We start from the raw sequence: 24,692 nt of genomic DNA, 5'->3' as shown, positions 1-24,692 counted from the left end.
CGTTTTGCTTTAAGTGCCTCATTTCTCTCTCACTAAATGTAGAGGAAAATATTTGGTTAACTGTAAAGAGAACCAAATCAGGTTGTGTTAAAAGGTGGCTCATCTTCCATATGGTGAGAGAATTTAAAATACTGGGAAGATTAAGTGAAATTAATGACTGCCTACAATTTCACCAGAAGCTGGTAAATCTAGTCCCTCTCACCCTGGATATATGGACTTTTGTAGTTTGAGCATTCAGAAAGAACACAGCCTTCTTAAAGAACCACATTCTTTCAGTGAGCAACTGAGAGCACTGAGTAACCTGAACCTGCCACCACAGCCCTAATTACTAAGAGTATGCCATAGTTTTGAAAAAAATCTCTAGTTTGCTGTGTTTCAAACTTCCATTAGTGGCAAGAAATTGGTTTCTTCTGTTTATGATTTTAATAGTCTTAGAAATATTCCCATTCCCAAAGTCTTACCAAGAGATGCTAGGGTGGACATCCAGACCTGACCAGCAGTGCTCTGTATGATGTGATCCATCTGAAACATATACCACAATATATTGACTCCCAGTTTTAAAAACTCTGTTTGCTGCAGCTATAAAACTGAAAAAAACCTTCAAAAGTCATTTGTGTTTACAATATATTCTTTGAAATAGCACAATTTGTATTGATATTTAATTGTAAAACCATCACTTTTTTTATTACTACGTGGATTTTTTGATTGAGACTCAAACTGTTTCCCATAACTTGAATGAAAAGTAAATCACAGGGTCCATAGTTTGTAAGCATTGAACCCTGACTAATTCAAGCCTCAAAATCCCATCTACTTAGAAAAAGAGACAGTGTAAGGGATCTTTATTAAAGACTCCAAGGCTAACATTATTAATGTGGTAGAGGTATTCAGTAAGGAGGGATAGAGGGTGCACAGATTGTCATGGCATAGACTTGCAAGTGCATCCTTCAGTGCTCTAAACAGGGCACAGACTCTGGATTTCTGTCTTGGAGCTGCGACGAGATTCAGAGTGTGTTTCAAGGATGCTCTTGAAGGTGGATTATGTGAGCATATACTAAATCTATCATTGAGTATTTAATATAGCTAAATCTAGCACTGGATGCTGCTCTTACTCAGCATGAGGATGGCTTCGATGTAGCCATGCAAAGAAATTCAGTCACAACCCTGTAAGTAATAGATAAGTTTGCCAACTTGTAGCCCCTTTACATGGTTACAGTCCCATGAATTTTTCAGCTCCATTTTGTTGTTTACCTGTTATTAACAGCTTTGATGGACAGATGCAAAGATGGTTGTTCTTTTGCTTTTACTATATATGTTCAGTATTTTGTGACTGTTTTTTCTCAAAAAGAGAGATTAGATTCTGTATTAAAAAAAAAAAAAAGAAAACAAAAAGAAAGGGCTGTTGCAATAAATTGTGTCATCAGAGGAACTAATTTCTGAATACCAAAACAAAACACTATTACCCTCTAGAACTAATCTTCTTTCAGAATTATTAACTAAATAAATGTCCACATATTAAATATTTGGAAAACTGCCACAGTTAGTTTTATACATTCATTTTGTATGTGAAGAAACTGTAGCTGGTTTCCAAAGGCAGTGAAATCAATAGCATCTTTTACAACAATGTAGGTGTAGAGGCTGCAGTTTGCACTTTTGCTGCTCCTACAAAAGCGGTGCCCAAGGGAGAAGCCACCCACAGAAAAGGACAACTGTGCCTGCAGCTGCACATCCTCTCTGGGGGTTTCAGCAGGGAGAGGAAGGTCCTGACTGCACAGGTTAGGGAATCTACCTGGAAAATATTCAGAGTCAGTACAATTCAATGAAGTATTGAAAGCTGCAATAGTGAATTAATATTAATGAAAAGTGTAGGCAAATGATTCATAGGTTACCAGGAACCATTGTGATTTTCTGTTCTGGACATTTTTATAATAAATGCTATAGAATTTCTCTGAGCAATTCTCACATGGAGCCTGTAGTTTCTGGTAGAGCCTGAACATTCTTTTTTCTGTATATTTATGGGGTCCCCTAATGGGGCAAAAATACCTCACACCCACTAGCTTTAGTTTACACTTCTTTTATAACAACCTGACATGCAGAACAGAGTTGTGGAGATAACTTGTCATTCCTGAGATTATTATTTCAGGTTAGAGCTGAGACATAAAGCATTAGAAAGACTTTCATAAGAGAGCTACTGACTTTATTCAGTATTAATTGCTGCCAATAAGTTAGACACAATGCATACAGTTAGCATGAGACAATCCAGAAAAGCTTTCAGATACCTGAGATACAAAGAGGTGGAAAAGAAACAGTCTCAGAAAAGTGAGGTGATTTGAAAAAGTTGACACATAACAAGACAGGTTACTGTCTCAGCTACAAATAGATCAGTCGTCTGCACTCAACAACCAGCAAAGTGAGTCCCTGCCTTTTTCTTCTGTTTCAGCAGCAGCAGCTCGCTGTCAGATGGGATCATGGACTCCTCTCCAAGTTGCATGTGCACAAATAATCATTAATATTTTCCTTTTCTTCAAATTTTCACAGACCATAAGCTAGGTTTTCTCTTAAATCTACAGAAAAATAAACATAACAAGGTCATTTCCCATAGAATAAATTCACAATAAGAAAGATTTTTTTCTTTAACTGAAATAACAGTTTAGAGATTGTGGTACACTTAAACAATTATTGCCTTTCATTTTCCTACATATAGAAGAATTTTACCATTGCCATGACTATGCATATATAATAACCACTTAAATCAACAGGCAGCTATACAGGAAAACTATTGTGGCCAATCAGGGTTTTTTTTCCCTCTAGATCTGTGTGATACAAACAATAAAGAAGCATGAATTTTAGTCATTTTTTAAAGAAAAAAAAAAGAAAAAAAAAATCAGTACCCATTTCAGCAGAAAAGGGTCTCTTTTTTTTTCACTCAGATTATTTTTAATGTCTTTGGATAATATTATAAGGAACCTCTAGTTTACATGTTCAGCTGCTGACTGCAAACTACTTATTCTATGAAAAGGGAAAGGACAGCATTATGCAGCTCAGCCAGTACCTTAATGCTCATTATTGCTGATTTTTCTCCCCTGGGGACCAGAACGGATTGAACTGAAATTGCAGAGCTAGTTAACTAAAGATTATTCAGTATGAGCTTCATTCAGTGTTGGCATGTTTTTCTGTGAGGCTTGCTGTTTAACACCATATAGGCATCTGCTACATTCTTTTCTCAGTGAAACCTGGATTCTTCCTGAGTACCTCCTGATAACTAGGAGACAAACACATACAGGGCTGTGGCTGTCAAGTTCAGATATTTGTATTATGAGATGAGTTGCCTGCTTACATTACCGGCTGAAGGGAAAAAGAAGCCACACTAATAGCAAAAGACTTAATAACAAATGCTAAATAGAAAACACAAGACAGAGAAATTATTGATTTCAAAAATCAGTGAAAGAAAATTACTTATTTTCTTCAAATATAATCTACTTTGATTTGCTAAAACCTAGGCAATGAAGAAATAATAGTAGAATTTCTTTACTAAACAAAATTTAACCATTTCTTAATGTGAAAGATTTGTTGGTATCAATCCCTACTGACACGAGCTCTCAGTACTAAGAAAATTTTACTTGGTATAACAAATGAGGTAACATTGTGTAAAGTTAATTCATTTCATTCCAAAGTCACTTTGTTACTGTTAACCCCAATTTAATGACTGTTCTATCTCTGCAGACTGATCTCTGTATTATTAGAAAAATGAAGAAGAAATTACATCACATATGCAGCATTCACTGTCTTCTGCCAAAGTGAAAAATGAAAAGCAAGCAGATAGAATAGATAGAATACAAATAAGGGTTAGCTCAGGTGTCTGTACAAATAATTTATTTTCTCTTAGATTTTTGGACCTCATTATTTGACCTCAGTGTCTCAACTGTATGGGGATCAAACCAATAAAAGACAGGCAGTTTTTCATTTAGCCAAGTCTATGTGCAGCCTTTGCTTTTTGTAAAGATGGACAGAATTCAGTACCTGTAAGACAACTGTTGCAGCAAAATAATATGGCAGAAGACTTGTGGGGGACTGGCAGAAAGCAAAATGAATATTTACATCTGTCCTTTTTAGTTAGGAAACAGGATTAGAATTCAGTATTTAACCAAAGCCTTTACAGTGCGCTGCTGCAGACACTGAAACTCCTCATGTTTTTATGCATACAGGTAAACCTGCTGTTTCTATTGCTCTTCAGTAGAACAGAATTTGACCAGATGTTGATGTCCTCACTCTGATACATTTTATGATGAATTTTGATTGTAAAGCTAGACTGATTTAGACATAGAGGTATTACATCAACAGCTTATGATAGAGTAGAAGTTTGGGGGTTTATTTGTCTCTGCTTAAAAAATATTCATCTTTTCTCTTTAAATCTAAAGAAAAACAATCTATACAGATTTAGAATATGTCATTCCAGTAGTTGAGGTCTGAACAATAAAAAACAGAGGGTTGAAGTAAATATTTAGACAAGACTCAATTCAGCATCCCCAGCTGTTCTCCTCCCCTCAGCAAATATCCTTATTTTGTATGCAGGTAACCACCAATGATACATTATCTGCAGGGATGGATTGCCTGCCCTTCTACCGCTCATCTCCTGCATGCGGCACCGGTGATCAGGCTGTTCTCTTTGGAAATATATCAGTGCTAAATACAAGACAGCAGATCAATGGCTTAACTTCTTTCCTTGATGCCTCTACAGTCTATGGCAGCACCCCTGCTGTTGAAAACAAACTGAGGAATTTAACAAGCAAAGAAGGCCTTCTTAGAGTAAACTTAAAGTATGATGACAACCATCGGGAATACCTGCCTTTTACAGATCGGATCCCATCCCCTTGTGCACAAGACCCAAGTGTGAGTGGAGGTGAGAGGGTGGAATGTTTTCTGGCCGGGGACAGCCGCTCCAGCGAGGTCACATCCCTGGCTGCCATGCACACGCTGTGGCTGAGGGAGCACAACCGCCTGGCCCGAGCCCTCAAGCGCATCAACAGCCACTGGAGCGCGGAGACCGTCTACCAAGAGACGCGCAAAATTGTTGGTGCTCTGCATCAGGTTGGCTGCTTGTTTGCTCATCTACACATTGCAGTGAATATTGCAGAACAGAACTCACTAAGCTTCCAATATTCTTCTGGGAGGGGCTTTTTCAGATTGCATTACCCTTTTCTTTCCTACCTATTTCTGTGCTTCAAACATGGCATGTTTAAAGTTCACTTTGTTTTCCACTTTCCTAAATGCAATGTTTCAGTGCTTAGTTTCTCTAGGCACCTCAGTGCTCTGATTTTCATGACAGTTTCTACTCAGACACATATTTATGCAGGCTTCTCCAATGTCTGTTTTTTCAATAAAAGTGTCTTTTTCAGATTTTTTTTTTTTTGTTAAAGAAAATTATTTATATAATTTTATATGTATTTATATAATGTTCAAAATGTTTACTTTCTCACAGGTATTATGTAAATAATAAATCCCCAGTGTAAAAATGCCTGTGACATTCTCAATGAAGTAGTGATGCACGTACTTCAGGGGCTACTGTTAACAGGAGATAGCAGGAGAAATACCTGTGGGAAAATACAGAAGAGTCCATAAGGATGTTTATAATAGACATGTTTTCATACTCTTACAATTTTTTTTTTTTCAGTAGCAAAGGAGACTTTTTGGGAGATAAATTGGGGGAGGATGCAATAAAACTTCACTTTTCTGATCAAACAATTTTCCTTTCTTCCATCACAATAGAATACAAAGCATGTTTCCTTTAAGAAATCACCTGCACTGTTTAATGCATTGTTACTTGCACTCAAATTCATTGAGCTTCAGAGAAGTAACATACTTCACTTAATTGTATTTAGGCTCTTTTGAAATGTTTGGCTTTTTGTTTGCTTTAACCAAGTCACCTACTCTACCATAAATATGCCATTTTCATTAAAAGAATGGCATTGACAAGTCACAATAGTTAATACTTGTTAGAAAAGAAGTGCAAGTCCAAAAGCAGGCCTCTGTGCATTCATACCTTTCTGGTTTGCATCCACAAACATTATGGCCTGAAAGAAACCATTTTGTGCAAGGCAATGCACTGCATGGATCAGCACTGCTCATTAACTCTGCCGGTATCACAGACTAATGAGATTTGCCTATGGCTCATTAGAAATGTGTTTGAGTTATATTTAGTTGGTTTAGAGACATTCATTCAGGAAAGATAATTGGAGCACCTCTATTAGTGTGGTATGTTAACTGGCACATTAATGACAGCTCTGGTTGAATTTACCATGAGATTTCCACTATCAAGTCTTGTTTCAGTTGCTAGACATTTCTAAAATTCTCTTTTTTTTGGAGGGAATACTTTCAAGTACAAGTTCTGCCTGTGGGTGTGCAATTATAGAGAATTGAACAAAAAGCCTTTTCTTCTTTCTAGAATAAAGAGCATGAAAAAATCTCTCTTAAGACCATACTTTTATTCCTGGATTTTTTTAGCACCACAAATATCTCTAATGACAAGTATTTGATAATAGAAACTTGCCAAAGTTACCAAACATAACAATTGTCTGTTGATATCCTGCACAAAAAAAATATTTTTTTGGCTGCATTATACAGTTTCACTGATAAGAAGTAGTAACTGTCCTTTCTATTTCATGGGAATTACACATGCTTAACTGAATAAAGTACTAACACTGCAGTATACAGTGGTAAAGACACATATTCTGTGTTTCCTCATGTTTTGTGCAGAAAGACATTTTTTCTTTGTCACTTAATATCTGAAGAAAAAAAAGTTCAGTTATGCAACTGCTAGTCTTAACATTGCTATCTCATATATGCATAGTTTGCACACACCTATTGTGTTCTTTCTGGAGACAGTTTCTCCTGATGTGCCATTTGGGTTATGAAAAATGGAAGATTTGACAGTAGTCAGATGGAGCAGGACATTTGCAGATCAATCTGAATCCAATTCTCTTTGATTTATTACAGTAGCAGAGAAACATCTCTGAATTAATGCAGTTGCTCCTACTTGATCCCAATTTTAGGTAACAACTGCCTTTAGTTTTCAGTGTACATGAAGGCATTTATTTCACTTCCTTCTACATCTGCTTGTTTTGTTTGAGCATCTTGCATGGTCTGAGGCATGGCTTGAAAGTGGGTGACTTCTGAGATTTACATGCATTAACTACTTGGATGAAATTTGTTTGTGAAATTAAATTATTGGATATATCCTCTCAAAAATATGAAATTATAAAGAATAAATAGATAAATAATACATTTTACAAAAGAGTGTGTCGAGAATAATGTCAGAACTCATCTTTATAATGAGTATAGTTTATACTATTAGCAGAATGATAATGAGTTCATTTTAATGAAAAATTGAACTTTTGTAAAATCACCTTTTAGTCAAAAGTTTAGGACTTCAACGTCATCATCTGTAAATCCTTTAGTACTTTCAGTGAGAACTGCTAAGTAACCATGCATAACACTTCAATGAATTAAACATTGTTATATTTGATCGTTCTCTATTATTTCTGCGATCTTCCAAGTGCAGAAGTTTCATTTCATTGTCATTATCTCAGTGAGATACTATTCCTCTGCAGTTACAGCTGGCCAATGACAAGTTGCACTTTTGGCCTTACTTACCCTTATGGTAGTTCACATATTTTTATATTTTCCTGTTCCAGCCATTATTTTTTATTTTCCTGTTCCAACCATTGTGCCCCATTCACACCTAGTTTGAGATATACGTGTAGAGGTTTTTGCAAGGAAAGTCTCCTGAACCCTATGAAAAGTGATTAAGAATTTCTGGATCTTTTGCATCTAATTGATAATAATGTTTAACATGAACAAAAAGTTTTAAAAAATAAAGTGAAATTGTATAACCTATTTCCAAATATATAACATGTGGCTGACTTCTGCTGAAGGTTGACTCAGCTTGGAGAAAAATGCAGTCAGGATACTCAGTGAGTTCATAAGGCTTGGAAACCCCTGCTGTAATTCTGCTTTCTGAATGAGTGCTGCCTTTAACAGTAACATCCTCTCTGACTTGCAATATTCTAGTGTTTACAGGTCAGGATTCAGTTACTTTTTCTGTAAACAGTGCACGGGGGATAAATGACATGATCTAATGTCATGACAAAATCTATACAAAGCCTTTTCTGGCACTCAGATGCTGTTTCTGTCTGGATACTTACCAAACAAGTGGCTGGATTGCTAAGAAATTAGTGTTTTATATCCTCTGATATGACTAAATGAATAAGTCTTACATAATTTCTCAGTTAATATATGGTTATATAGAATAAAAAGGCCTTCTAAAAATGCCGAGCATATGGCCCTCTGTTTAAAACACAGTGCTCATTTATCATAATTTTCCACTAAATTATACTGTTGGAACAATGACTACCATGAGATAGTAGAAATATTGATGTTATTGATTAAAATTGTTTTCTTCATGAGGCTTCTGTAGAGCTTGGATTTGATGCTATGAGGTGATGAATGTAGCCTAAGAGGAGCTTAGATTACCTCTAATCTCATAAATGTCACAAAGAATTGAGACCACTCTGCCTTGCAGGTTCAGACTCAGGATATCCATATATATTCCTTATGCTTCTGCAAACACACAAAAGTTGTTAACTTTTTGTTAAAAAATAGACTCAAAGTAAGCCAGAAATGATGGAGCCATTCACTATACTAGTTTGTGATTTCTTTCCCCCTATAGTTGCTTTCTGTTGGATTTTATTGACATATTTTGCAACAAGCACATTCCTTTGTTTCCACAGGAGAATCTCATTTATTGAAGGAATACTCTACTGAAAGAAAGTACTGTGCTTATTTATGAAAATAAATAATCCTTTTATATCATTCTCTGAGAGAAGGGTCTGTATACAAAAGAATTTTAAGAAAATTAATTTTGATGCCTGTCAGCTGTTAACATCTTCTTTAAAATTTATGTATGTGTCAGTTGTGAGAACTCTCATAGTGAGCCTCTCCCTGACTTCACACAGACAAATTTGGCCACATCCAGAGACTACACAAATCCTAGATGCTATTTCAGATGTGGTTCTTTGGCAGATTCCAGTAGCATTATTGTATTCTTCTGTATTAATAACAACTTAGCCTGTATTGTCTAAAACTCACCTCTACTTGGTGGAGCCTCATTTAAGTTTCCATCAAACAGATGCCTCTCCTAGTGCAGGGTAGGCAGGCATAGACCCCTTTTTACCCTTAGCCTTTTAATTTTCTTGTCTTGAAATGGCAACCCCTTTATCTCTATCAAGGAAATTGGAAATGAAGATGTTGCCTCTGGAGCAAATGAAAAGTCTGAGTTGCCCTTTCCCTCAAGGAGTCTGGCCTTCCTGAGTATCTTAGCTTGGAATTTCATTTAAAATGAGCCAAAAAATTAGTCATAGGATTTTTTGCATCCATGACTAACCTACTCTTCCATAAGGTCTTTGATTGTAAAAGCTATACATCTAAAATTAGAATTGTCTTGCAAAAAACCTTTCTGAATAAAGCCATGGATTAGCTTTTCAAATGTCATTGTCAGTATTAATTTCTTGCAATAATTTCATTTGTTTCATATGCCACATTAAAGAAGCTGTAAAAAGGATTATAACATATTGTCTTTTATATATTTTGTGCACTGCATGACTTAACCTGAAAACCTAAACCTCTACTTTCTGGGAAAAGTGATCAAATTGTGGAAAGGCTTTCTTGTCTGTGCTCTGTGCCTAAAATAATGATACAAGTTTTTTAGAAGGTCATTTTAAGCCAGCTAGTTTTTCAATCTGCACTATATCTAGTTCAAAGTACATTTGTCTGTATATTTATTGCATATTATATTGAATCTATGAGATATTTTATTGAGTTCGTTATGCTTCATATTTATCTCATATTGCTTTATTGAGTTCAGCATAATCTTTAACCTATAATGCATTTTCATTTTATTTGGTACAGTAGAATATTTTCCCCTCTCTCCTTTTGTCATGATTATTCCTATGCTTTTCCATGCCACTGTAATACTATCACATTATAAAAGCATTTGACAGAAGATGTTATCAGTCTTTTTTTTTTTGAAGTGCATTCTTTAGAAGTCTAAAAATTGGCCTAAGTTTAGTATAAAGTGTCTACAAAAGGATTTTGGGCATTTTAAAGCCTCATCATTTCAAATAATAATAAAAGAGGATTTGTGTCACAAATATATGTCTGAAAATAGCATCTGTTCACATTAGAAAGCCTTCTTGAAAGACATTATAGTGCTTCTTGCTTTCATTGCCATTTTTAAGGCCATTATAATTTACATTTTTAATCTCAGCAAACCTCCCGTGAGCTGGATTCCCCCCATGGTTTGTAAATGAGCAGCCCTGGAAATCTCTGCTCAGGAGGTTTTTTCTAGCATTTATGGTAAGACCTAACAGGGCCTGACTGTTGCACAGATTATCTCTGGTCATTTGTCCCCTGATTGCAAAAATAAGACTGATATTGTTTTCCAGGAAATACTGCTCTTGCTTATTCCAAATGTTTAGGGCATACATGAGGGAATGAAAAAGCATTTAGCACCTGGTACTAATTACTATTCATCTCTAGAAAAGCTGAAATATGTTTCTTTTTCTTTTCTTTCAGATTATTACTTTAAGAGATTACATTCCCAAAATCATTGGTCCAGATGCTTTTAATCTGTATATTGGCCTTTATGCAGGTTATGATCCCACAATGAATCCTACGGTTTCTAATATATTTTCAACAGCTGCTTTTCGTTTTGGTCATGCAACAATCCAACCAATAGTGAAGCGATTGAATGCACAATATTTAGATGATCCTGAACTCCCAAATCTTCATTTGCATGAAGTTTTCTTTAGTCCTTGGAGGCTCATTAAAGAAGGTATGGTCTTATTTAAACTGCTTCTGTTGTTTTTTTGTCTTTTTTTTCCCCAGAATATTGTAACTTTTTCTAAGTTATTTGTCCTGAATTAGGAATGGGAGCATTTATTTAATTAAATAATCTATTTGATTTGTTGGTTGAATTCCAGACCACTAAAAAGAACATTAATTATTATTCTCAATTAAATAGTTGACTGAATCAGTAAAACATTATACTCAAGATTAAAACAGTCTGGTAGGTTGGCAATAGAAGGATGAGTGATGATGAAGATTTTTTTAGGATTTTTTTTGTGTATGAATTTATTAACAGGTTGCAAGTTCTTTTATACCTGAAGAAGAGGGAGCTATTTCATACCAGTATTACTTCTACTTTGAACTAAAGGAGATGTGTTTGAATGTAAAAGCCTGTGTGGCACAATGATTTAAAAACATACAAACACATAAGTATTGACATTTATTATGAAAGTTATAACAATTTATACATTCTATAATACCATTTTTTATGTTTAAAGGAGGCTTGGATCCTTTAATAAGGGGTCTTCTAGCACATCCAGCAAAACTGCAGGTACAACATCAGCTGCTGAATGAGGAGTTAACAGAAAAACTGTTTGTGTTGTCCAATAATGGTTCACTTGATTTATCGTCACTGAATTTACAACGTGGCCGTGATCATGGACTCCCAGGTCTGTTGCTTTTTCTTGTTTTTTCTCTTCCAACTGGTAACTGAAGTACAACTGCTTATATTTGGGATGTAATCATAAGCTTTTAAGTAATAGCTCTGGTAATCAGAAAAATCACTTAAGTCTCTTTTAAAATTTACATTGCTAATATTCTTAATTTTGATGGAAAGTATTTGATAGCTTTTGAGATTAAAATTATCTCGTAAATCTGGAATCTAGAAGAACAGTACTAGTGAGTGGATCTGGGTGTGTTCAGTGTAAGTACCTGAGGCTTGTTTTTGCTGGAACCAGCTCTGAGAAGTGGGGGTTTCTGCCTGAAGCAGCCATTTCCCATCAGCAGACTGTCCCCAGCCTGTGGGATAGTCAATTTAGGCACATCCTCACTGGCTCCACCAACCACAGAAGGTGTTGACAGATGTCTCTAGGAGTGGTGTAGATGGCTTGGTTAGGTTAACTCTGCATTTTAAGAAATATTACATGTTTGTCTCTGTTTTTTTGCACTAGATTTTTTACTCCAGTCAGCCCAGTGTAAGATTGAATTAACGGTCAAGGAGTCAGGCCATGGATATAGCTGCTTAGAGGAAGAATGCTGGAGCTTAGCTCAAATCCTGCCATAATTTCTCTGATGCCTTTTTTAAACATAACTGTCTATGACTATGATCAAGGTTGTCAAAATCCAGTGTGTATAAATTTTTTAATTTCATCTATCATGCCTAGAAGACAAATCTAATCTTCCTTTAAACATCATACTTGCAGGTTATAATGAATGGCGGGAATTCTGTGGTTTACCAAAACTGGAAACTCACACTGACCTGAATACAGCAATAACCAATCAAAATGTCACTGAAAAAATCATGGAATTGTACCATAATCCTAACAATATTGATGTTTGGCTTGGCGGTCTCATGGAAGACTTTCTTCCGGGTGCTAGAACTGGTCCCCTGTTTGCATGTATAATTGGAAAGCAAATGAAAGCGCTAAGGGATGGTGACCGGTGAGTTTATTATGCAGTAAAATCATGTATAGAAACCCAGTAGCAATGGAAATTTTACAGCCACTTAAATATGCTTCAAACAAGTCATTCTCTACGCGTCGCACATTTTTGTCTTGGCTCCTTCAGTTTTGTTGGGTGAGGTTTTGATTATTCTTCTTTGGTTTATACATGGTCTCAATTCCAGATGACATGGAGTTTGTTTCTATGCTACTGAGGTGTCCAGCTGTGCACTCCTACTGAAAATGCAAGATACCATGAGAAGTTAATTGTGGCAGGGGCCAGTAACTTCTGCATGGATGGATGTAGTATTGTGCAGACTTTATTCCCCCTGAGGGCTGCACTGGGCTCAGGAGATGGAAGAACCTCAATATTTTTCTTTGGCAACTGCAGCAAAGTCAGAAGAGATAAGAAAAATCTGTAATTCGGGCTTCATAAAAGGGGTAATGAAAGCACCACATACTTGGCCTTATGTGAATTGGGACAGCAGTGTTCCCAGAGTTGCCTCATAGGACACAGCGCAGGATGTCACTTCAACCAACCCTGCACAGGTGCCACCAGAATCTTGTGCCAGTACAACACTTCATACCAGAAAAGCAGGAGGAATGCAGCTTCAGGACACAATGGTGTATGAGAAGCTGTTTCTATCTTGCTTCTGCTCATGAAGCAATTATGAATTATGATGTAATTATGAAGCAACCTATTTTTTATTTCTGTCATGTACTTGTGGCAGTAATTTTGGATCTCATGAGATGGCTAATTTAAAACTGCTCGCACCATGCTAGCAGGAGTGTTTTAAATACATCTGGTCCTTACAATGACCTTTAAGCTCCTCTTATAAGTCACTGTTATGGAAAGAAACCATTATGGGAATAATCATCCAAGTCAGAATTTAAATCTGAACTTTAAAAAATGTTAATTAATTAGCTTACAAGAAAAAGCAATGCTAATCATAAAGGTGGTATTTGCAGAAACTGTATAGACAACAAACATTCTACTCAGCTGTGTTCAAAACATGGTTGAAAGTCCTCTGAATGGTACAGGCATACTTGTCCCTACTTGGGAAAGAAGTATCTGTGGATGTCTTTTCAGCCCCCTTTCTATTATTCAGTACCTTACACTGTTACTTAACATGCAGTATCTCATAATGCTACCAGCATTAAATAAGCATAAGCATAATTTAATACATTAACTCCAAGTTGAGAAAAAGAGAGTTCTAATAATGAATTTCCTGAGTTTCTGCTACAAAGTTTGTGGCAGCTAACTTAAATGTGAAATGGTATTCCATCATTAATAACAATGAAACCACCACCAATGAAAGAGAAGTTAGAAGTATGTAACATGTTATAGTTGTCACATAATAAGAATGGAAAAGTCTAACACTGCAGTGTCTGGTCAGGTAGAGTGTTGGGTGTTATGTGTAACTGGACCAGGGGCACTACATACACTAGATACCCTAACTGACAGGTCTGTATGCAGGGATTTAAAAATAACTCTTCTAATTTACTCTTTAAGTTCAAAATACCTGGAATTGTCATCTGACTGAACCCCTAATTCCGATAGCCCTAAAACCTTTTTGTCAGTAATCTGACAAAACATAAAAAGTTTTCTTATCTGCTGAAGTCAGGCACTATCTTAACCACATCATCTGAAACAAATTGTTTCTGATCCATCAGCCTTCTTCCACCTCTTCATCCTCTGAATATTTTTGCAATCTCAGGATTTGAAACATTTGGGCAAAACTTCTGAAGTTTTTTCATTATTTGGATAGGTTTTGATCACCTGACACAGATCGAATGGAGTAAACCAAAATGTTTGTTAAAGCAAACACCCATCTGTTCGGTAGATTAAAAAATAATTTTTCATTTAGAATTATAGATAAAACCGAATTTTGTGATAAAAGTAGAATAGGTTTTAATGTATATGAAAGGGGACAAAAGTGTAGGAGAACTGAGTGGAGAAAAGACTTTGATGGCTTTGTTTATAGGAAGGGGTCTTGGAATCACCAGTGAGGGTTTCAGGATGCTCTGAGAAGTTTAGGAGCATGCAAGACATGGTGTACACAAGGTGTCGGAGGAAGGCTCCTTCCTTTTGTTCTCCTTCCAGCTCCTCCATTTCTCCTGCATTTCTTATCACAGTGCGGCTGAGTTGTGGGACATTCCTCTACCCCTGGTTCTCTACACTGCCTCCTCCTTCAATGTAGGCAAAGTAGGATGGGTTTTTTTAACAAACCAGGCTTCTGAAGGTAACTATTGGCCTACAAATAAAGCCAGTTTTCCAGAATTTCACATGCACTTACCTTACTTAGCAGGTATGCTCCTGTTGGCAGCAGAATCTGATTTGTCCTGAAAAGCAACCCTGGAGCACACTTGCAGTCCTCATCCTCCCCAGAACACAAACACAACTATCAGACTTCCCATTTGTATGGTACATTTACAGGCAGCTCATAAAAATCTTCAAATGCTGAACACATGCCAGGTTTGCATAGAGTCCACAGTCAATATTGCTATTGCTGTTCCCTTCTAATCAGGCAAACGTAAGCACAAACTCACGGACTTTCTAGAAACCTCCAAGCCATGTGCCCACTCTATTATGAATCATAACTCCTGTGTTAAACCTGAGCTCAGTTTACACAGTCTGATCACTCCCATGCTCTACTGCTGACTGTCCTCAGGCATGTTACCACCAATCCTGCCTAGTATTTGGGAAAATCCTGACTGGCCTGGCCTGGCCTGGCCTGACCACCACAGGGAACTAAACAGTGTAGCAGTGTTTATCACTGTTCACTGTGCTAATAGAGACATTCTATCAAACTCTTCAGAAGTATTTTTGCCATTAATGACATGTCTTTATATACAAAGTGTTTGTCTTTCCTTTTCTCCCCACTGTTTTCTTCCTTTTACCTTTAAATGTATATGTATATGTGTATGCATACATATATATTTTATATAATGTCACCATTTAATAAATATACCTCTGTAATTCCTCTGAACTAGTTCCTCTGTTCTGACACCACACTCTTGATCTGACAAAAATAAGCAGGTCTTCTCTGTTCCAGACAGTCCTCTTAGCTTACTTTATGTATGATCAAAAACATCAATACTGTCTTATGCTTTTCTACTACAATTAATCTGCATATCTACAGGTTTCTTAGCAAATTAAGTACTCCTAATTAACAAGAGAAGTATTCAACATATACTTGTTTTCCTAGCAGCCATTCAGTAAGAGCAAACAGAATTCAAAAGCTTTGGTATGAGGAAATCTCTTTTGCTTACTCCTCCAATTCCTCTGTAATTTATGGTTTAAACAATTTATGAGTGAACAGCACATATTAGTATATGTAGGAGTAAGGACCAGTTCAATCAAATTTGTCTTGAGTTTTTCTCTCAGGATTGTAACTTTTTTTGTGGACCTGTTCAATCAATGAAAAGCAATTCTGCTGGCTTTAACACATCACCTGAGTTGACCAGTACATCAGATTCACACGAGCCTTTTTATGACTGGTTCTTTATGGTCATGGCGTTTACTCTTATTATTCTTTTATTCACCTATTTTTTCTGTAATTCTTATTTTTGGTATTTAAATAGAAGGTACTGTGAAAGTAAAAATAAGCAGCTCTTTGAATTTGATCTTTTCAAAAAAGGTTTCTATCAATCTTTCCAGATTTTGGTGGGAAAATGATAATGTTTTCACAGAAGCTCAAAGGCATGAACTCAAAAAACATTCACTGTCCCGCGTGATTTGCGACAACACAGGAATTTCTGAAGTGCCAGCAGATGCCTTTCAACTTGGAAAGTTTCCACAGGATTTTAAGCACTGTAACAATATACCTGGGATGAATTTAGAAGCTTGGCAAGACTTTTATCATGAAGGTAATCTAGTAGTTACCAATCTTTTTGGAGGGGAGAGTAAGGAGCAGTTGAAGTACTAACCTTGGTTGTGGCAGATCTTGAGTTACTGGTCTGAATCAGACCTTTAGTATTGCTATCACTTAGAAGTAGGATCATAGAATCATAGAACTTTTTGGCTTGGAAGGAATCATTACAGGACATCTAGTCCAACCCACCTGCAATGTCCAGGGACATATTCAACTACATCATATTGCTTAGGGCTCTGTGCAATCTGAATCCAAACGTTTCCAGGAATGGGGCATGCACCTCTCTGGGCAACCTGTGCCAGTGTTTCAGTACTCTTGTCAAAAACTTCTTCCTTATATTTAATCTAAATCAACTCTCTTTTAGTTTAAAAACATTACCCCTTGTCGTATTGCAACAGGTCCTGGTAAAAAAGTTTGTTCCAATCATTCTTACAAGACTTGTTTAAATGGACAGGCTGCAATAAGGTCTCCCTGGAGCCTTTTCTTCTCCAGGCTGCAACAACAACCCCAACTCTCTCAACCTCTCTCTTCAAAGGAAAGGTGCTCCAGCCCTCTGATTATCCGTGTTGCCCTACTCTGGATTTGATCCAGTAGGTCCATGACCTTCCTATGTTGCAATGCTAATTTTATAAGGATTGTAAGTAAAACCTGTGATATTCAATATAAATTCTTTTCCAGAAATGAACAATTAGTCTTGATCACCTTAAAACATGTGAAAAATTTCACTGAAGTTAATGTTTATAGCAGTAATGCAGAATACCATCCATTTGCAAGTCTAAGTTGGTAATTTTTTAAAAGCCTGTAATACGAACTTTCTATTTGTAGATGAACTATGTGGAACACCAAAAAGTGTGGAAAATGGTGATTTTGTATACTGTTCAGAATCTGGAAAATCTACAGTGACTTATATATGTCACTATGGATTTCAGTTACAAGGAGAAGAGCAATTAACCTGCACAAGCAATGGATGGACCTTTGAGGCTCCAGTTTGTATAGGTATCTATATATTATTATTGTTATTGTTATTGTTATTGTTATTGTTATTGTTATTGTTATTGTTATTGTTATTGTTATTGTTATTGTTATTGTTATTGCTATTGCTATTGCTATTGCTATTGTTATTGTTATTATTTATTTCTGAATTTTCTAACAGCTAAAGTCCACCATAGCTCATCAGGTGTGAATTCACTCCTATGCTTTCTTGTAGTTAGCATCCTGGGCTTATAGGTGCAATAACACAAAAATGTGAAACTCACTCCAGAATTGCTGTTTCAATCTCTACCCATCCTGATTCAGCAATCAAGTTGGTGATAAGAAAATGTCACTAAAAATTGCCCAATTAAACAAAAACCAAGTCTATTAACAACCATTCAGAGGGGAGGGGGGAGAGAAAGAGAAGGAAAAAAGGCTGCAAATCAGAATTATACATTGCTTCCTCCTACATTCAACATGACAGCATGTCAGTAAGTTGTCATTTTCCTAGCACTGTTTCAATGGATGCTCTAGATAAAAGTTGGACTCTGCACCACTAGATCATGTGTCATCCTAATAATTTTTGTAAAAGTGAAAAAAACAGTCTGCAAAGTGAATAAGTGAAATTAAGGAAACTAATAATCACTTCAGGTGCAACCTTCCCCTCCCAAATAGCTGTGAAAAGGTTTTCCAGAAGTTAATTACTTCTGCAGGTACAAAAGTAGATCAGATGAAAATTAGTAAAAAGATATATTTCTGGCACATTTTCACAGGAACCCTTTTCTGTTATTTTAATAATTCTTTCATCTTCTGTGGTTTTTTTGCCTTTCACTGTTTAGTAGAATAAGCTAGAAGGAGAATGTGGCAAATATTTCAACACTTTCACTCTTGGTGCTGTGAAGAAAGAATTCTGTCTCTTCAACATTTCAAATGTGTTTATAATGAGGGTGTGTGTACATATACTCATATATATATGTATATATGTACGTGTGTGCATATATTCACACTCCTCTGCTTTATAAGAGTATGAGAGAAAACTAAACCCAAAAAGGCTATATTTCAGAATATATTATGGGTGGTGGTAAATTAATTTGAGTGCAAGTGCTGCAGCTCATCCACAATAAAGTCTGCTTATCAGTATTTTTGTGATAGCAGAATAGAAAGCTCTTCATTCTAATTGTATACCTGGTATGGAAAAAGTCAAATGAAATTTTCAGCTCTTTCCTTTATTCACATCCTATTTATCCACTGAATTCCTCCCACATAAATACCACATAAGGAAATAAAGATGTTAAATGAATTATAATAAAACCTTTTCAATAGATTAATGTTCTGGCAGGGAATGGAATAAATAAGTTAAATGAGTGAATCATTCCTTGTCCTAGTTTCTTTTAATATGTTCAGTAATGTAAACAAAAGACTGTATATGTGCTATAGGAAAACAAGCTGCTGCATATATTAAAAAAGCAATGCCTTTATTAAAGGAAAACCATCAAAACCCACTTATGCAGATGCTACTTGAGTTTTACAGTAGAAAGCACTTTGTTCCATGCATGTCTGTGCAATATGTTCCCATTCTTTTAAATATTCAGCAAATTAGGGATAAATCAAGCAATATAATGAGGAGGATAGAGCTTAGCATTTCTGCAGATGGTTTCAAAATTATATGCTACTCTGGAAAGACAGAGTGGCTTGCTGGCAAAAGCATAGGATTCTGAGAGCTGTTAATTCCCTCTTACTAACTTGGGCTTTGACTGATATAATTTCTATTGATTCGGGAAGTAATTTAGTGTTAGAATATGCTACCTTCCTTTATATTAAGTGATGTCATACTCCTGATAACTCTTTGCTTTAGTAAACAACTGCTCTGTGAGCAGCAGGGTTGGCTGGTCAGATCTGACACGCACTGTTTAGTGATGAAGAAGAGTTAGCTAGTTAGCACATAGCATGACTATGGATCTATAGAAGTTGAAGGAGCTCATTTAAATTAAAGTGCAGGCAAAAGTGCAGGTTTTTGTTCCCAGATGATGATTAAGCCAGTGAACAGTAACTCAAAATATAGTTTTGAAGGGAGTAATGCTCCGAAATCTTCATCCTAAAAAACAGATTCTTTTCCTGTTCCAAAGACATGTTATGAATGTTATTTTTTCTTAAGGGTTCTGAAGTTTTATATTTTTCCTGCATGTTAGTCTTTTGACTGTCTTAGTTGATAACTATCTTTGGGCACAGCTACTTTTTTGTACCAAAATTTGAGAAAATAAGGCTTGGTTCTATTTCCAATGATGGAAAGTGGTCTCAGTGACAATGCTAAACTAAGTCAGTAAATACAGGTCAGTTTCTAATACTGATTGAAAATAAGTACTTGTATTGAAGTAGCAGATCAAACATTGTGGTAGAGAATGAAAGGATAAAACCAAAAAGAGAAGACACTGCAGACTCGACTAATAGTTCACATATGGGTTTGCAGTGCTTCACACTGCATTGGTCAGAGACATTAAACAAGCTATCAAATATACAGAACCAATGGGAAACTACCTAAAATAACATGGATACCACCTACTTTTAGTCAACTGAATTCAGTCATGCAAGTAAATATTACACAGAAAAAAAACAGGTGTAAAAATATGAAAAGACCCCTTCCTTTCCCTCACTGGGTGTTTTCCTGCACTGCTGTTTCCTATTTCGTCACATAATAAGAAAGTGAAAGATCTTGAAAGCCCTCAAGAACAATATTTGTATGTATGTTTTCCAATGGATAATTGTTCATCTGCTCAACATTCTGACAGGATATTGTCATTTTACAGACTTTATATAGCATCTAGAAACAACCATCCTTGCACTGATTTCACAAATTATGGTTAAAAATTTTGCAAACAAAGCTAACCTGAAAATTTGGCTCCTCAATGTCATGCCTAGAAGTGTACAGAACTGTGTCTGACTCATTCTTTTCATTATCTCTATAGAGAATAGGATGAAAAATTTATAGAGGAAGTCAAATCTTAGGACACAAACACATGAAGAAGAGCTCTCACATTTAAGGCTTACATTTCTGAAAATTCAGCCAATTGCCATTTGTAGCTTTTGGTGGACTATGAGAACAACTTTTCTTTTTCATCATTTGCAGCTTTAAAACAAACAAAAAATCAACACGAAACACCGCCCCTCTTCTTTGTCCTTTAAACAGTAACAATACAGATTTTTATCAGTATCTGTCTCATTGAAAATGTACAATGCCTTTCATTTAGGAATCCTTGTAAAAAGTGTTTATGAGAAATTATTAATCCCTTTGTACTTTGTAATTATTATTGATCAGTGTGTCCTCATTTTGCAGACATTGATGAATGTGAAAATGAAATTAATCCACCATGCCCTCCTTCTGCTATATGCATTAACACTAAGGGCAGCTACAAATGTCTCCCTGACTGATCCCTACAAGCTGGCAAAAGATGGAAGAACATGCTTTGGTAATGGTGAACCTACTGTCCATTAAAATGTTCTCTGTTCCACTTTACAATGCTGTAAAAATACATCAAATTGTGTTTTACTGAAGAGCTGTTAACATATGTGAAAAATCTCTACACAACCATGAGCATAAAGATACAGATTCTGTAAATGAAGGTGTTGAATAAATAATACTGGTACATAAATAAGCTTTTCATTTCTATTCCTATTGCATATAAACCACTGAGTATTTACTGACAGTATATATGAGGATGGAATCAAATTTGTCTCAGCGTCTCCTAGTCAGTCTCTAAAATCAACACCTAAATATTAACTAAGTTCCTCCTGACACCTTCCAAAAGTGTCAACTTTTTCAGAGCTAGTAGAAATTATGCATTTCCTTGGGTTTTTCAACTTTTCAGCATGCAAGTAAGCTGTATGATAGAAGTTTAGGGGAAGTATGAGTGCAATTGACCACTGAAGTTGAGCAATACGCGTTCTGGGGAAAGCTTCATGAAAACCTACAATCCAAACTCAAGTGAATGGGTATTTGCTTTATCTAAGCGCCCAAGGAAAGCACATAACCTTTAAACCACTCAGATTTTGAATATAGAGTTCTGTATGCCACACAATCATAAGCACATTAAATCTCACTGATGGCACATTACTTTCTTCCCATTTCAGCAAATTCCTTGGTTATGATGTGGCATTACACTGTCCCTTATTATTAATTACTCTAAGAAAACAAAAAATGGTAATTCCCCAGCAAAAAAATACCTAGTTGCAAGCAGACAGATATCTTCAGATATGAGGTGCATCCAGTCAGTTTTCCAGATGTGTTTCAAGGTCACATGAGTATATCTCACCAGTGAGACCTCATTCCTCAAGTGACACCTTAAGTGAGGCCACGTGACTTCATCAAAGGTCTAGGAATGAAGTACAATGGGAAACTGCACTAACATAGCAGGCACACCAGTAGAGAAACCTCCACAACTGAAGGCTGCCAGAATGGACCAAGCTGTAGCAAAAGTAAATGCAAATTTTAAGGGCCTAATTTCTATGGGATTAGACTAGACAGTAACAGTGGTAGCCATTTACAGTTTCATCTGAGTCAAAAAATAGAAAAAACACATCTTTTTTTTAGGTGTTTCTTAACTTTATTATTTACAGTTTATTCCTTTATCCAAACAACCATGGTTACATTTATTTATTCCTCTAAATTCAGAGACAAAAATCTGCTTTCAGATTAATTTGATGTGGTTAGGTCACTGATGTTGAATGCAACAAAGATAGCATGAGGACACTGCACTGGCATATGGTTGCTGTTGCAATGGATATGTGCTATGGACTTCCTGATCAGGAAGAAGTAGATGGGTCTTTCTCTAAACTACTGGAAGAATCTTTTTGTTCACAGACCCTGGCCCTCCTGGGGAATTTTACCCACAGTTGTAAGGACAATACAGCAGGCCATATGCAATGTAGATTATTTTTGGAGAGCATTGACAGCTTCCTGACAAATGTTGATCAAGAAGACAAGGAAAGGTGCTCTATAGGACATAGTGCTTAAAAATGGAATCACAGAATTGTTGAGGTTGGAAGGAACCTCTGGAGTTCATCTTGCCCAATTCTTCTGTCCAAGTAGGACCACCTAAAGCCAGTTGTCTAGGATCATGTCCAGACAGCTTTTAAATCTCTCCAAGTGTGGAGACTCCACAACCTCTCTTAGCAAACAGTAGCAGTGCTCACTTACCCTCCCAGTCACACTGTGTATCATTTAGTGCTCATTGCCTCTTGTCCTGTCACTGGGCACCACTGGAAAGAGCCCAGCTCCATCCTCTTTGCACCTTTCCTTAATATATTTATACAAAATTATAAGCCCCCACCCCGCCCCGAATCTTCCCTTTGCAAGGCTAAGCTGTCTCCGAGCTCTCAGCCTCTCCTCATGGGAGAGATACTCTAGATTCCAAATGTCTTTGTGCCTCTTCTCAGGACTCTTTCCAGTACATCAATGTCTCTGGTGCACCAAGGAGCTGAAATTGCCTACCCAACTCCAGATGATGTCTCACCCAGAGCAGAGGGGAAGGATGAAGGATCACCTCTCTTGATCTGCTGGCAATGCTTAATGCATCCTAGGATACCATCATCCACCTTTGCAGGAAGGGTGTGTTACTGTCTCATGTTCAGCTTGGTGCCCACTAGGCCCCACAGGTCCTTTTTTGCCAAGCCATTCTCCAGCAACACATTTCCTCATGTGGACTGATGCCTGAGGCTGCTCCTCCCCAGATGCAGGAGTTTGCATTTCCCCTGTTGAACTGTGAGGTGCCCGTCAGCCCATTTATCACATCTATGGAGGCTCCTGGGCAACCTGCCGTAGCTGATCCTACTTGAAAAGGGAGATTTGACTAGCTGACCTCAAAAGGTCCCTTCCAACCTTAATGACTCTTTCATTCCATGTTTTCATTACGTAAAGAGAAAATGAACAGGGTTTAGCAGTGTTTTATATGGTTTCTCTGTAAACTGTGATTCTTAACATACTAGTGTACATCTCTCACTGTCATTTCTCATACTTTTTTTGAATTGAGAAAAGAGTAAATTAGCTACTTGATAGTAGATTGCTCACAAAAATATTTGTATTAACAAGGGAAAGGAGAATGTTACAGCTCAGTGTATTCTAGTTTGTTTTATTTCCATATTAAAAAGCCGAAAAATTTACATAAAACAAGCTGTTGCATTTTTATTTCAGATTAAAAGTTTTTATCAAGGTTATTGAGTGGCTTCATTTATTGGTCTATTGTTTTTGCATTTTTAAGGACATCATTCAAAAGGACTAGCTAATTTCATCATATGGTTAGAATGAGGTTTGGGGACTTGGTGAAAAAAGATAGAGCAACACTTTTCTAAACCAACATATTGGTGATAATAGATGAGCAGCTGAAACTGAACAGCAATAAGAATTTGGGAATCTGCAGTGCAGAGTGATTTAAAATTATGAGAGCACTTCACATTATTATGAACATTTCTGCCTTCAAAAGTAAAAAGCTCTTAAAAATTTTGAAGAGCTCTAGTAATGCTAACTATTCAATACTGAAAATCTATATAACCTTCAATCCTGCTTTTATTGATTGAATTCATCAGTAGCCTCAAGGCATTTTTTTCTAAGTTTGGATAATGTCTTTGACTCAGATGAAAACTTGTGTAGGACAACTTTATTTAGGAAGTGAATTTTTTGAATTGTGTCAAATCAAAGTTGCTCATCTCTTACCACTCTGGCCCATGGCTTTTGATATTTTTAGAAGTAAATAAAAACAAACCAAACAAACCCCAAATAAAAACAAACAAAATACCCAACAAAACCCATAAAATTCACAATTTTCCATCTATGCATACTTCAACCACATTAAAAAGACTGACAATTTAAATATCTTCACTCTTGATCCACACTTAGTTTACCTTTGCACAAATTAATTTACTCTCAAGATTACTCATAGTCATTCAACCCATAATATTGTCACTGGCCTCTAATTTAAATTAGCTTTAGTTCTTGTTTTGAGTTATATGACAGTGACAGATTGTAACCTTTGGATAAATGTTCTTATCTTTTTGCATGCTTTTACTGCCATGTCAAAGGAACATAAATCCTGAAAATGACACTTACTTAAACTTTGATGGAATTATAATATTGGACCCACTTTCTTTGCTGTGCTGCAGAATGCTGTAAGAAGTGACTCATCACAGCAGGTGCTTTAGTCTGCAAAGTCAGTTGTTACGCTCAGCACTGCACCCTGCAGGGTTGAGAAAGCCAGCTGGTTTCAGATGGCAAAAAACAACACTTTTGACACTTTTATCA

At 36.3% G+C, this 24,692-nt stretch overlaps 1 protein-coding gene across 1 annotated transcript in view; it reads left to right on the top strand.

Moving 5' to 3' along the window:
- TPO (thyroid peroxidase) overlaps window positions 1-22,771 on the top strand; it is a 39,261-nt gene extending 16,490 nt beyond the window's left edge. Inside the window, 8 exon segments of the mRNA XM_058836864.1 lie at window positions 4,570-5,085; window positions 10,627-10,885; window positions 11,397-11,567; window positions 12,321-12,558; window positions 16,219-16,427; window positions 17,258-17,428; window positions 20,736-20,821; window positions 20,823-22,771. Coding sequence (XP_058692847.1) covers window positions 4,570-5,085; window positions 10,627-10,885; window positions 11,397-11,567; window positions 12,321-12,558; window positions 16,219-16,427; window positions 17,258-17,428; window positions 20,736-20,821; window positions 20,823-20,894 — 1,722 coding nt within the window. The 3' untranslated portion in view covers window positions 20,895-22,771.
- Window positions 22,772-24,692: the final 1,921 nt, after the last annotated feature.

The sequence above is a fragment of the Poecile atricapillus genome, chromosome 3 (genome assembly GCF_030490865.1).
Source record: "Poecile atricapillus isolate bPoeAtr1 chromosome 3, bPoeAtr1.hap1, whole genome shotgun sequence".
NCBI classification, from domain to species: domain Eukaryota; kingdom Metazoa; phylum Chordata; class Aves; order Passeriformes; family Paridae; genus Poecile; species Poecile atricapillus.
Note: the sequence above shows the minus strand (reverse complement) of the source record. Positions and strands in the feature narration are given on the sequence as shown.